The 13,719-nt window shown below is 41.6% G+C and overlaps 1 protein-coding gene across 7 annotated transcripts in view; it reads left to right on the top strand.

Annotated features, from left to right (window-relative positions):
* The window catches only part of CHRDL1 (chordin like 1), a 134,381-nt gene that overhangs the window by 41,176 nt on the left and 79,486 nt on the right, over positions 1–13,719 (top strand). For all 7 annotated transcript variants that reach the window (XM_062183998.1, XM_062183995.1, XM_062183996.1 and 4 more), the window contains exon 4: positions 2,036–2,129. In XM_062183998.1, coding sequence (XP_062039982.1) covers positions 2,036–2,129 — 94 coding nt within the window. The remainder of the gene's footprint in view (positions 1–2,035; positions 2,130–13,719) is intronic.

The raw sequence follows: 13,719 nt of genomic DNA, 5'->3' as shown, positions 1-13,719 counted from the left end.
GACCTTCTCCTTGGCCTTGAGGATTTAGAATTCTGAACATATAAAATGTTCAATATTAGTCTGTTACTTGAGATCTTGTATAGAACTGTAACTCTTCCCTCATGCCCAGCTAGAGCAGGAACAGTTACTTGCATGCCAGATCCTTTAGCAGTTTGAAGAGAATTTGGGGTTTTCAGAATGTTGAACATGTGGAAATATAAGCTTCAGGTAATATTAGAGGTCATGTGGAGAGGTCATGAGGGTCTGGAATTAACACAGACCAAGATTTCAGCCCTGGCTCAGCCACCTATGAGCCATATTACATTGGACAAGTTACGTCACCCCTCCAAGGTTCCTTCAGTTTCCTCTTTAAAAATGGGATCATTATTTCGTAGTTCATAATATTGTGGTAAGGATTAAATTCACTTATCCATTTAAATCACTTAAAACAGTGATTGTTGTTGGTAAATATTCAGGAAATGTGATCTACTATTATTGTCATCATTGTCATCACCATTATTATTATTAAATTATTTTATCTTCAATAGAATTCAGTAGAGTGATCCCTGATATCCATGGGGGACTGTTTCCAAGACCCCAGTTGGATACCAAAATCTGCAGATGCTAAGTCCTTTACATCAACTGCCACGGTATTTGCAAATAGCCTGTGTACGCTCTTCTAAGTACTTTAAATCATCCCTTGATGGCTTACAGTGTCTATTGCAATGTAAATACTATGTAAATTGTTGTTATACAGTGTTGTTTAGGGGATAATGGCAAGCAACAATCATTTTTACATGTTCAGTACAGAGAATTTTTTAAAAAAATATAGTTTTAGTCTATGGCTTGTTGAATTTGCACAGGTATAACGTGCAACATGGAGGGCCAACAGCCTTATTCAGCAATAAGGTTTCAGTTTATACTTCAACCAGGAAGCGTAGGCTCTGATAGGCTTCAGTGATCACACTTCAGGATGATACTACCTGGTGTGAAGAGTGTAATGTATGAGGAGCCTCTGTGGTTTTCCCAAATGCAACACTCCAAAAATATATTCTCTAAAACACAGAGAAAAGAAAAAAAGGGGTTTTTGTATGGTGATTTTGATTTGGAAAAAAAAGAAGCCTGTCCCTTTAAATGGCTAGGGCATGTATTAAATAGAGCATCTGGGGACTGATTAACTGCCTGGTATGGCATGATTTTGTCGGATTCTTGGCCCAACACATTGGGGATGGACAAGTAACCCTTTGGGGCAGAGGCTTTGATGTCTGCAGGGCATTGAAAATGTTAATATGATCCCAGTGCCAATAACTCAAGCACTGGCCATCTTTCTCCATCCTTTTCACCACTCTCTTCTTCCACAACAGCCTGACACATATAAGGAATCCTAGCTTCAAATGAATTATGGATGGAAAATGTAAATGTAAAATTGATTCCCAAAGTCTTCCTTTGTTCTAGTAATGGTTCAGAGCTGTCAGAGCTAGGAATCTTGTAATTGTAAATCAGGCAGGGACCCAGTTGCCCCACCCAGGCATACGAGCTAATCAGCTCAATTCCAAAGTCTATTTCTCAGAAAAAATTTTGGCTAAAAACAGAAATAAGGAGAGGAGTCACTTAGCCTATGGGACCAAGATAGAGTTATATAAATCCAGGATCCATGTGTTAGGATGCCTTTTGCACAGGATTGGATAGCAGCTCAGGGGGGCCCATTGCTCATTATCCTTTCCCTTCCATGGCATTAGGCAGATGATTATGAAATCAGACTAGGCTCTTGGAAGACACATAGCTAGAGCTGGGGAAGGGGAGAAATGCCACAGAGCCAGGCCAAAGGAAGCTTCCCACAATTAATGGGAGGCTTTGAAACCTGGAGCAGCAGTGATCCCAGTCTTCGAAAAATGGGCCAGCAGAGGTGCTAGCGATGAGAAAAGGAAAGAAAAATGCTGATTGCATTCAGCTTCTTGGGAATGCGTTATTCACTGTTTGGGTGAGTCCCTGCATGACTCTTTCCCAAACTGGCATGAAAGACATTTATTTTATCTTGCTGTCTTTTCTCTTTCAGAACGGCAATGTGCTTTGCAGCCGAGTCAGATGTCCAAACCTCCATTGCCTCTCTCCTGTGCATATTCCTCATCTGTGCTGTCCTCGCTGCCCAGGTAAACCAATTTGTCTCTTTTTCTAAAGCTTCTTTTAGGTTCTTCTTTCACCTAACCCAATCCAGTCCATCTCTTTAATTCCCCAGAAGGAAAGCTGGAAAACTTGAAAGAAATAACAATAGGACACTTTTAGGCAGCCCAAACTGGCCCCTAAATGCTGTTCATAGCCCAAACAAGCCATATTCTAGGCTCTAGTAAAGTCCTAGTTCCCCAGTAACAGATCTTCAGTGGGCTTTTAATCATTTAAAGGTTGATGTCAATTGAGGGAAGGGAATTGTGGCCCAAAAGTTTTTCTGCCACAGGCAGAGGGCACTGAGGGAGTTGCACATAGCAGCACGTGTCCTATACAATTAGTGCAGGAATTCCATCCAAGCATAGCTTCTAAATGATGGGGGCTGTTTATGAATATAAGGAGCTGAACCAGTGAGGTTTATGACAGTACAAAGCTGTGTGCATACTGAATAGCCAACTTCCCCAGAACGCACAGTGACTACATGCACATGGTTAAGAGAAACTCCTAGGGGAAGCCACTCAGAGACTTTTTCATAAGGCTGTTAGGACTTCTACCTTCATGATTTGCAGCTAAGGTGTTTGTCTAGTCAAGGACTCCCCCAATAATACTTCGTTTGCATCTCACTGGGGCCTGAAGGCATGTAAGTGCGGAATGATTCAGAGACTGCCTCTGGGTCCAGCAGTAGACATGGAAAAGCGACATTATGGTCTTGGAATCTGTGGATTAGAAGTCTTGTCACCCTGTAAGTTGATTCTGTTTTCTCTAAGACAGAGGTTTTTAAGCTGGGGTTCCTGGGTGGATTTTAGGCGATCAGAGAACCCTTTAACTTCGCTTACAGTTTTTGGTATAATTATATATATGGGGGGTCTTCAGAAAGCTCATAGAAAATGCATACTATGAAAAAGTGTGGCCCGGCGCCGCGGCTCACTAGGCTAATCCTCCGCCTTGCGGCGCCGGCACACCGGGTTCTAGTCCCGGTCGGGGCACCGATCCTGTCCCGGTTGCCCCTCTTCCAGGCCAGCTCTCTGCTGTGGCTAGGGAGTGCAGTGGAGGATGGCCCAAGTCCTTGGGTCCTGCACCCCATGGGAGACCAGGAGAAGCACCTGGCTCCTGCCATCGGAACAGTGCGGTGCGCCGGCCGCAGCGCGCTACCGCGGCGGCCATTGGAGGGTGAACCAATGGCAAAAGGAAGACCTTTCTCTCTGTCTCTCTCTCTCACTGTCCACTCTGCCTGTCAAAAAAAAAAAAAGTGTGTATGCATTTCAGAAACTCTGCACTAAAATAAACTTCTCTTTTAATTCCATTTTCCAAAAACTTTGTAAAGTGCTCTCTTATAAGTAAATGCCTGTAGAGAGGATCCATAGCTTTATTGGTACTACCAATGGGATGATTCCCCAGATGTAAGGAACCACTACACTAGGGCATAGAGGGTGCTGTTTGAAGTATTGGAGAATCTCCAGAACTTATAAGAGACAAGCCAAAAGCATCAGGGGAAAAAATGGAAGGAATGGGGCTGGGAATGAGGATCAGTAAAAACTCAGTTCACCAAAATGTTACAAGAGTTTACGTTTTTGTTTAATGGAGAATAAATTTCCAAAGCTTTTATTCACCTGTGTTTGTATCCTAAACATTCTCAAATGAACACAGGGAATTCCTTCTCAGATGACAAAGTTTATGCTGTGTCACAGATGTATCATTCTGCATGTTGGTAGCATGTGCTTCAAGAGTTGAGAGAGTCACGGGACATTTGACCAACTCGAAAATTGATTTTGGAAATAAATCCCTAAGTAAGACTCAGTGGTTTTATGTGTAGTTATTAGATTCTTCTATTTAAATTGGAATTTATAATGGCATAGTATAGGAGGAGCTCTGATAAGTGGGAGAAATGTTTCTGATACTGAAGAGCTCTTTAAAAACTGTTAGGTAGCCTGTCAAATAGTCTCATGAAGGCTTTCTTTCCCAAAAGCCTCCAAAAGTGATCTGATGGCATAAGAACTTATCTAAATTACTACATGCAGATTGTTTATCCCTGGGAAGAAGATTGGAGTATGACTCCCACTCAGAATCTGGGACTGAAGAACACAGTGGAATATGGCTGTCCACGACCCCAGCTGTGTAACAGGAAGCATGAGAAAAAGGGAAAGTATAAGCTCACAGTTTGAGAGAAAGAACATGTTGAAAGAAATGAGGTCATAAATCCCAGAGGAGAAACAATGGAAAGGAATAAACACCATTGTTTTTAAGACTTAAAAATGTTCATTTTATGAAGCATAGAAACAAGGTATTCTTTTTTCCTTCCTCCTGCTCTTCCAGCTTACTATCTGTGAGTTCATTTTTCTTATTAACTGTAACCTTCAACAGTTCTTTGTGTAGAGAATAGTACTAAAGTTCCCTAATTCTTATATACAAAAATGTCTTTATTTTGTCATTCCTTTTTTAAGATTTATTTGAAAATGAGAGTTAGAGTGGGAGAGAGAGAGAGAGAGAGAGAGAGAGAGAGAGAGAGAGAGAGAAAGAGAAAATATCTTCCATTTGCTGTTTTACTCCCCAGATGACTACAATAGCCAGGACTGGGTCAGGTTGAAGGCAGGAGCCAGAAGCTTCATCTGGGTCTCTTACATGGGTGGTAGGGGCCCAAGTCTGCTGTTTCATTGTAGTTATTTTTTCCCTCTTTATTCTAGCTTTTTAATTTTATCTTTTCTTTGATGCATTCAATGAGATATGTAGATTTGTGATTTATTTTTCTTGAGTCAACTCAGCACATGATTTTTCAACTAAAGTATTAAAATATTTTGTGAAAATTATCTCTCCCCCTTTTTTCCTCATTCTCCAATTTGTCTCCCATTTGATTCATCATCTATGTCTTTTATTTTTTTCATCTTGATATGCTATCCATAATGATATATATTACTTCAGCTCTGATCTCCAATTAATTAATTCTTTTAAAGGATTTATTTATTTTATTTGAAAGGCAGAGTTAAAGAGATAGAAGGAGAACCAGAGAGCCAGACACACACACACACACACAGAGAGAGAGAGAGAGATCTTCCATCTGCTGGTTCACTCCCCAATGGCTGCAGAAACTGAGGCAGGGCCAGGCTGAAACCAGGAGCCAGGAGCTCCATCCTGGTCTCCCACGTGGTTGGAAGGGACCCAAGCACTTGGGCCATCTTCTGCTGCTTTCTCAGGCATGTTAGCTTGGAGCTGGATTGAAAGTGGAACAGCTGGGGCTGCAGCACCCATATGGGATGCCGGCATCACAGGTGGCAATTTAACTTGGTATGCCACAATGCTAGCCCACCATTAATACTTTTCATTCATATCATTTAGGTCATCTGTTGAGTTTTGTTTTATTTTCAATAAGTATATTTTCTTTCAAGTTTCTTGTTATTTTTAAAATATTTTATAATCTGTTGTTTCTTGGGGTATTATTATCTATTTATTTCTTTAAAGCATTAAAATTTACTTAAGTTTTCTTTTGGGTTGCTTAAATATACTTATTTTTCAAGTGTTTATTATCATCTTTGTTGAGTTTCTTTTTAGAATTCTTATTTGTTTATTTTATTTACTTGAAGGCAGAGAGAGACAGGAAATCAGAGAGAGCTTCCATCTGCTGGTTCACTTCCAAATGCCCACAACAGCCAGAAATGGGCCACGCCAAAACCAGGAGCTGATAACTCCATATAGGTCTCCTACATAAGTGGCAGGGACCCATCCACTTGAGCTGTCAGCTGCTGCCTGCAAAGGTGTGTGCATTAGCAGGAAGCTGGAGACAAGAGCAGAGCCAGGACTCAAACCCAGGCACATGATGTGGGATACATGTGTCCCAAGTAGCATCTTACCTACAATGTCAAATGTCTGCCTGTTTTGTTGGGTTTCTTGATATTTTCTTAGTTCTAAATCTTCACGGGTTGTTTAGTTCTAAATCTCACATGAGTGTTTTATCTGGCAGGAGCCCTTCCTTCTTTGCAGATGGTTGTTTTGTAGATGGTTGTGATTCACTTAGCTCAAACTTAGGACAGTCGTAGCCGGCGCCGTGGCTCAACAGGCTAATCCTCCACCTTACGGTGCCAGCACACCGGGTTCTAGTCCCGGTCGGGGCACCGGATTCTGTCCCGGTTGCCCCTCTTCCAGGCCAGCTCTCTGCTATGGCCCGGGAGTGCAGGGGAGGATGGCCCAAGTGCTTGGGCCCTGCACCCCATGGGAGACCAGGAGAAGCACCTGGCTCCTGGCTTCGGATCAGCGTGGTGCGCCAGCTGCAGCGCGCCGGCCGTGGCGGCCATTGGAGGGTGAACCAACAGCAAAGGAAGACCTTTCTCTCTGTCTCTCTCTCTCACTATCCACTCTGCCTGTCAAAAAAAAAAAAAAAAAACAAACTTAGGACAGTCATATGTTAGTATCTCAGCTTGTGCTCCTCAGGCTTGGAACATCTATTTCTGCCTCTGTTTTCTTATGCAGTGCTGGTCTCTGGTAATGATCTTTGGGATCTCAGCTACAACTGCCTACCTTGGGCCATCAGTGCATCTTAGTCAACAACCTTGGGTAGGCAGAGCTGTATCAACATCTCTTCATGTGAGAAGTGTGATTCTAGGCCTCAGCTTCACACAGGAAGCCATTTGCAGGTTGTAGCTCTTCCTCAGCTGTGTGGACCAGCTATCCATATCCAGTCCCAGCTGACAATGGACCATATGTCTTTGGCCCCCCTGAGTATTACTGTACTTGCTTCCTATGTTTTATTGCATAACATATTTCCTTTTGTTTCTTTCTTTTCTTTTTTTTTTTTTTTTTTGGACAGGCAGAGTGGATAGTGAGAGAGAGAGACAGAGAGAAAGGTCTTCCTTTGCCGTTGGTTCACCCTCCAATGGCCGCCGTGGCTGGCGAGCTGCAACCGGCGCACCGCGCTGATCCGAAGCCAGGAGCCAGGTGCTTATCCTGTTCTTCCGTGGGGTGCAGGGCCCAAGCACTTGGGCCATCCTCCACTGCACTCCCGGGCCACAGCAGAGAGCTGGCCTGGAAGAGGGGCAACCAGGACAGAATCCGGTGCCCCGACCGGGACTAGAACCCGGTGTGCTGGCACCGCAAGGCAGAGGATTAGCCTGTTGAGCCATGGCGCCGGCCTCCTTTTGTTTCTGACTATGATTTTGCAGTTTCAAAGTTTCATTTATTTATTTTTTCTAGTTTCATATTTCATCTCTCTTCTTTTTTTTTTTTTTGGAAAAGAACAAGGAGATTTCTCAAGTGTTATCTTTGCCATACTGAACCAGAATGCAATTAATCATTATTTTTCATATTTAAGATAAAACAAGAGTAAACAGATTTATGCCATAACAGAGAAGAATAGAGTTTGATAAAAATAAGAACTTTGGGACAGAGTGGTTATTAAATCCTAGAATAAATGACTATGGAGACTTTTTGTCATTTTGTAGAGTATTTCTAGAAATATAAAGGTATCTATCCATCTGAGATACAGTTGGCACTGTCTGGCTTTGAGACAGGGCAATGGATGTGATGACTCCTCTGTATTCTTTCCACCCCACTAGTTATTAGGCATGAGGAAACTCATGCCTTCAGGGCCACAGAAATGTTTGGCCAAAGGAAGGGACTCTGGTTTTTTGTCTTAACCTCACTTAAAAATACAATATGTAAAACCAATATGAAGAACAAGTTCTATATAAAAAAGATCAAACAACCAAGCAACCCTCATAGCCAAGGGATTGGTTTTATGTACTATCCTACAGCAGTATGGACTTAGGGAAGTGTTCACCTGAGCAGAGACAGACATAGTGAGAGTGTCTTACCTGCATGCTTGAGGCTCATCTTCCGTTAAAAGGGACAAGGGAGCACACCTTCCCATTTGCTTCTGTATTTTCCATGGCTCTTGCTTTCTAAACTTCTTTCCCATGGGTATCAGGGTATGCAGACTCCCTCTTCAGAGTTATGAGAAACAAATCAATACTGATACCCATGAAGAGCAAATTAATTTTTTTCATCAACATTTGCCCAAAACTCCATGGCAGAGGTTAAATCTTGATCACATACTATAGGCTTTACTGGGTTCAAAGAAGCTGGTGGTACATGGAGGCTGGACCTTTCTTAATGGAATAGTCAAGGCTTCATGAGAGTTGTGAAGGTCATTAGATTTATCCTAGTCTCTTAATAACACTCTATGTAGTCTCTGAGGATTAGAGATTTGTGGGAATGAAAATCTCTACTTCCTCTTTTGGGAGAGTGAAAGTGGTAAAGGGAGGAGGGAGAGATAAACAACAACTTCGTTCCTTTTCTTCTTTTAAAAAAATATTTTATTTATTTGGAAGAAAGTTTCAGAGAGAGGGAGAGAGAGAGAGAGAGAAGAGAAGAGAAGAGAAGAGAAGAGAAGAGAAGAGAAGAGAAGAGAAGAGAAGAGAAGAGAAGAGAAGAGAAGAGGTCTTCCATCTGCTAGTTCATTCCCAAATGGCCGCAATGGCCAGAGCTGAGCAGATCTGAAGCCAGGAGCCAGGAGCTTCTTCCAGGTGTCCCCCGTGGGTGCAGGGGCCCAAGCACTTGGGCTATCCTCTGTTGCTTCCTCAGGTGTATTAACAGGGAGCTGGATTGGAAGTGGAGCAGCCAGGATGGGAATCAGTGCCCATATGGGCTGCCAGTGCTGCAGGCTGGAGCTATAACCCACTGCGCCACAGCACCAGCCCCTCCTTTTGTTCTTTGTATATAATTTATCCCCCAAAAAAGACTGTTAGAGTGATCAGAAGCCTCAGTCATGATATTATCTAAGAGATTTTTTATGGTCATTCCACAGAGAATTTGCTATTCAGAATTAATATATTTGGGTTCCCTTGGAGATATTTCAGCATTCCTGTGTTATTAAAGAGCTGTTATAAAATTGCCAAAATAACTGATTTGATCTGGTTACCAGAGACTTAATCCACAGTGTTTCCTTTCGGCTAGGTGTGAAAAAGTTTGGCTCTACAATATGGTTTTAACAGGGATAGTGACAGTGTGGTTTTGCCAATAGAGACACCCTCACCCTAGTCTTTAAAATTCAAGGAAGGTTAAGGAAATGACCTTTCCAGTGGTGCATTTATAATCTGTCCTCCTGTACACAAAACGCTGAAAACCCGATGCCATTTCTTTCTCAACATTAGTTGGGTTGTGAGTAAGCTAACACATGTGGGCATTTCTGCTGTAATGCTATATACACATTTTTGAAAATCCTCACATTCTTCAAAATTACACACTGGAAAACATCAGGGTTTATGGAAAAAACAAAAACAAAATTGGTGAAAACCACTCAAAAATCAGTCAACTTTGGAATCATAATACTAACAAAACAACTGCACTAATTAAATGCTAGCAGATTTCTAAAAGGCATCATACATTGCAAATAAATTAAAGAATATTACAGTAAGTAGAGACTTCACCTTTTAAAATGGTGACATTTGCTTGAAGGAAGTAGCTTAAGGAAGGATTGAGGCTATTAAATTACAAATACAAGATAAAAATGCAGGTAGATCAAAGAAAATTATGTATTAAGCACTTACAATACAGAACATGTATTGGTTAAATTGAGCTACAAGGAAGAATATTGGATGAATGGAAATAGGATGGAGGGGGCCGGCTCTGTGGCATAGTGGATAAAACTGCTGCCTGCAGTGCCAGCATCCCATATGGGCACTGGTTCGAGTCCCGGCTGTTCCTCTTCCGATCCAGCTCTCTGCTATGGCCTGGGAAAGCAGTAGAAGATGGTCCAGCCCTTGGGCCCCTGCACCCACGTGGGGGACCCTGAAGAAGCTCCTGGCTCCTGGCTTAGGATCAGCACAGCTCTGGCCATTGCACCATCTGGGGAGTGAACCAGTGGATGGAAGAGTTCTCTGTTTCTCTCTCTGCCTCTCCGTGGCTCTGCCTTTCAAATAAAATAAATATATCTTTAAAAAAAGAAAAAGAAATAGATTGGAGTACTGGATCCCTTCATGTCTTGTTGATTTCAGTTGAGTTCGAGTACTCAGCATTCAGCTTCTGTCACTCGGTAGCATGAAATATTAATTTGCTGGAAAAATCATGTCTGAACTAATGCAATTTCTATTTTATACTAACCTCATTCCCTTATTTAGAATTCCCATATGAACAACTTTGCACTACATAAATCCATATTACAGCAGAATCTCAATGTATCAGATTAGATAGATAATGACATTTGATGTTTGACACTTTGGAGTGAGAATTAAAAGTCACTCAAACACTCTGAATCTGATTTTCGGTCTTTGAACAATGACCTATCTGCACATTATGTTCCCCTTTTCTCCTATCTCATACATTTATATAAAAAGAGGTGCTACATCCCTGGATATATCTGTGACTTCCAGTGTGACAATAATCAGACAAGCATTTTTTTGCTCATTTTACTGCAAAAGTTCAAGAGAGGGATTTACTTACTTTCTACTGTGGTAAAAGTACACAATAGCATAAAATTTACATTTTTAAAGTAGACAATTCAGTGGCATTAAGACCATTCACAGTGTTGTGCAATTATTCTAATTAATCTAATCCCTGAATTTTTTCACCATCTCAAAAGAAAATCTGTACCTGTTATACAGTTGTACCCCATTACCCTCTCCTCCCACCTCCTGGAAATCTCTGATCTACTTTCTGTCTCTGTAGATTAGCCTCATCTGGATATTTTGTACAGTACTCAGACATAGACTTTTTGTCTGGCCACATTCACTCTTATGTTGTACCGTGTATCAGTACTTCATTCCTTCTTATGACCAACTAATATTCCTTTGTATGCATGTGCCAATTTTGTTTATCCATTTATCATTTGATGACTGTTTAGGATTTTTCTATCTTTTGAATCTCATAAATCATGCTGCTATGAACATTTTTGTACACATTTTTGTGTGGCATGTGTTTATGATTTGGGGTAGGTTTTTTATTTACCTAGGTGTGGTATTTCTGTGTCACATGGTATAATTCTATGTTGAACTTATTGAGGAATCTTCTCCCAATTTTAATGCCACCCCATGTTTTTGTTTCATCTCTTTGAATGTCTGCTGCTGCCATCCTTGTGGCTATCTTGATTGCTGCTGTCACCACCATCTATATCTGATCTCCATTGACCTCTCCTCTCGAGTTTCATTATTTTCTCAATTATGTATTCACTTGCCTCTTGGATTTTATTGAAAAGGTAAATTTCTTTTAAATAGTAACAGTCAATTAGCATATTCTTTTTCTTTCATAAAATGAGTACCATAGCTATATTGTGCAAGATGATGTGTAAATGTAAAACACTGACATTTTTTTTAAAAAAAAAGACCTATGGGTCCAGAAGTATCCAAAAGCTTGTGGATTGTTGAATGTTAGTCTTTGGAGAGCAGGGATTTACCTTACTCTTATTATATTATCATTATCATTATTGTCAGACTGCTTATGAGGATTGTGAAAGGAGATGTTCACTGAGGTTCTGTAGACCTTCCATGTATATACTGACTGCTTGTTTAGAACCCTTTAACTGTCTTCTATGTTTATTTCCATTATTTTTTTCATACAATTGGCCCTTGGCAGAGTAAGAAGGGTTAAAACGTTCCTTGGTAAAGTGGCATCCAATTTGACCTGCCCAGTGAGGAGATCTTTGTCTCTGATAAGCCCTGGGAATTTCTTTGTAAAAAGATTGGGATTCCTGTTAGCATGCTGGAAGCCCTTCATATAAGAACAATGCTTCTAGGAGAAATGTGGCCTTCTATCATGGTAGAGCAGCACTCTTAACTTCAATTCCTTCCCATAGACATTAACCAAAGCTAGCCCCATACTAAGGTGAAGAAGGTGGCACTTCACTGAGGGATATTGAACGGTCCTCATTTGTCCCGGGTAAAGCTTCTGTTTGCTTTCTATATTCAAGAAACCCTGGCCAGCGCCACGGCTCACTAGGCTAATCCTCTGTGTGAGGTGCCGGTACCCGGGGTTCTAGTCCCGGTTGGGGCACCGGATTCTGTCCCGGTTGCTCCTCTTCCAGTCCAGCTCTCTGCTGTGGCCCAGGAAGACAGTGGAGGATGGCTCAGGTCCTTGGGCCCTGCACCTGCATGAGAAACCAGGAGGAAACACCTAGCTCCTGGCTTCGGATCGGCGCAGCACGCTGCCCATAGCGGCCATTTGGGGGGTGAACCAACAGAAGGAAGACCTTTCTCTTTCTCTCACTGTCTAACTCTGCCTGTCAAAAAAAAAAAAAAGAAAGAAAGAAAGAAACCTCCATCTTTATCACCCCTTTTCTGGATTTAGGAAGGTATTGCAAAGTTTGCTCAAAGGAACACAATTTTATGAGATGGTAATAGGGTGCACTAAAGAAAACATTAATATGGTCCAGTAAATTTGACAGTTTCTGAATTAGAGAAAGTTAAACAAGATACTTTCAGTGCAGAACTTCTCAGAGCCCAGAACCATTGTGTGTGTGTGTGTGCGTGTGTAACTATGCCCTAAGAATATACCAGACATGTGTAAGAGAGGCAGCATTTTCCAAACCTATTTAGCCATAAGGACCTGGTTTTTGTAGGGCACTTTACAAAATTCATGTTCTTTAATAAATGTTTTAGGAAGTGTTTGATTATGCCATCCATTCACTAGAATGTGTTTGTTTTATGGCAATAAGCTACTGGTATATATAGTATCTCAGTTTGGATAAATTCATTAGGGCAATGAGCCATTTTAGCACAAGACCCCAAACTAGTGCTACTCAGACTTTAATGTGCTTAAGAATCACCTTGGGGGATTGGATAAAATGCAGATTCCCAGGCCGTCCTCTAAAAATGCTGATTTAATTGGGCCGCAGTGGATATTGTGCATTTTAAACAGCATCCCAGTGAATTCATATGCAGTTGAATTGAGGATTACACTACTGCAATAGGGCTCAGGGGAAATTTTGAGAAAGGAAGTCAAAAGAACTATACCCATAGGGAGCAATCCTGAGTAAGATCTTGGAGTAGAGGGCCCTGTGTATCTGCACAGGGCTGTGGGCAGCATGACAACTTTGTTTTTCTGATAATGGGGAGCATAGGCATCCTCTAAAGTCATTTTGCCTGTTTGACATTTTTCCAGGACCAACCCAGCAGTAACATGGACTTAGTGTGCCATCTGGCCTCCTCTCCTGCTTTCCCAAAGCTCTCACCCCAAGCCTTTCTCATCTGCCATCTTCCCCGTTCAGAGCCCATGTCCAGAAAGCAGGACCCTCCGTGGGGAGCTTCCTCCTCTACTCCGCCCATTGTTCATGACTTGTTGTTGGCGAGAAATGAATGGCATTTCTCGGAATTAGCCCAGGAATTTCTGCTGATAAACAAATGAAACTCTCAAAGGGAAAAGCAATCAACATAGTTTGAAATAAAATCAGTGTTTTCAGCTTAGTCTGTTTTCAAGTTAGTTTGAAATATCTAGGGTATTTTAAGGAAAGGATTAGTGAAATGTCCTTTAGCAGGCTTTCATCCTAGTTACACGGCCGATCCTTAACCAGGGCCTGCTTTCTACTTGAGTAAGTAGAAGAGGTGATTATTACCTTGATTTCCTGTGACCTGGGATTCCAAGACTTGTTCAGTCACCAGATCA

The sequence above is a fragment of the Lepus europaeus genome, chromosome X (assembly GCF_033115175.1).
Source record: "Lepus europaeus isolate LE1 chromosome X, mLepTim1.pri, whole genome shotgun sequence".
NCBI classification, from domain to species: domain Eukaryota; kingdom Metazoa; phylum Chordata; class Mammalia; order Lagomorpha; family Leporidae; genus Lepus; species Lepus europaeus.
Note: the sequence above shows the minus strand (reverse complement) of the source record. Positions and strands in the feature narration are given on the sequence as shown.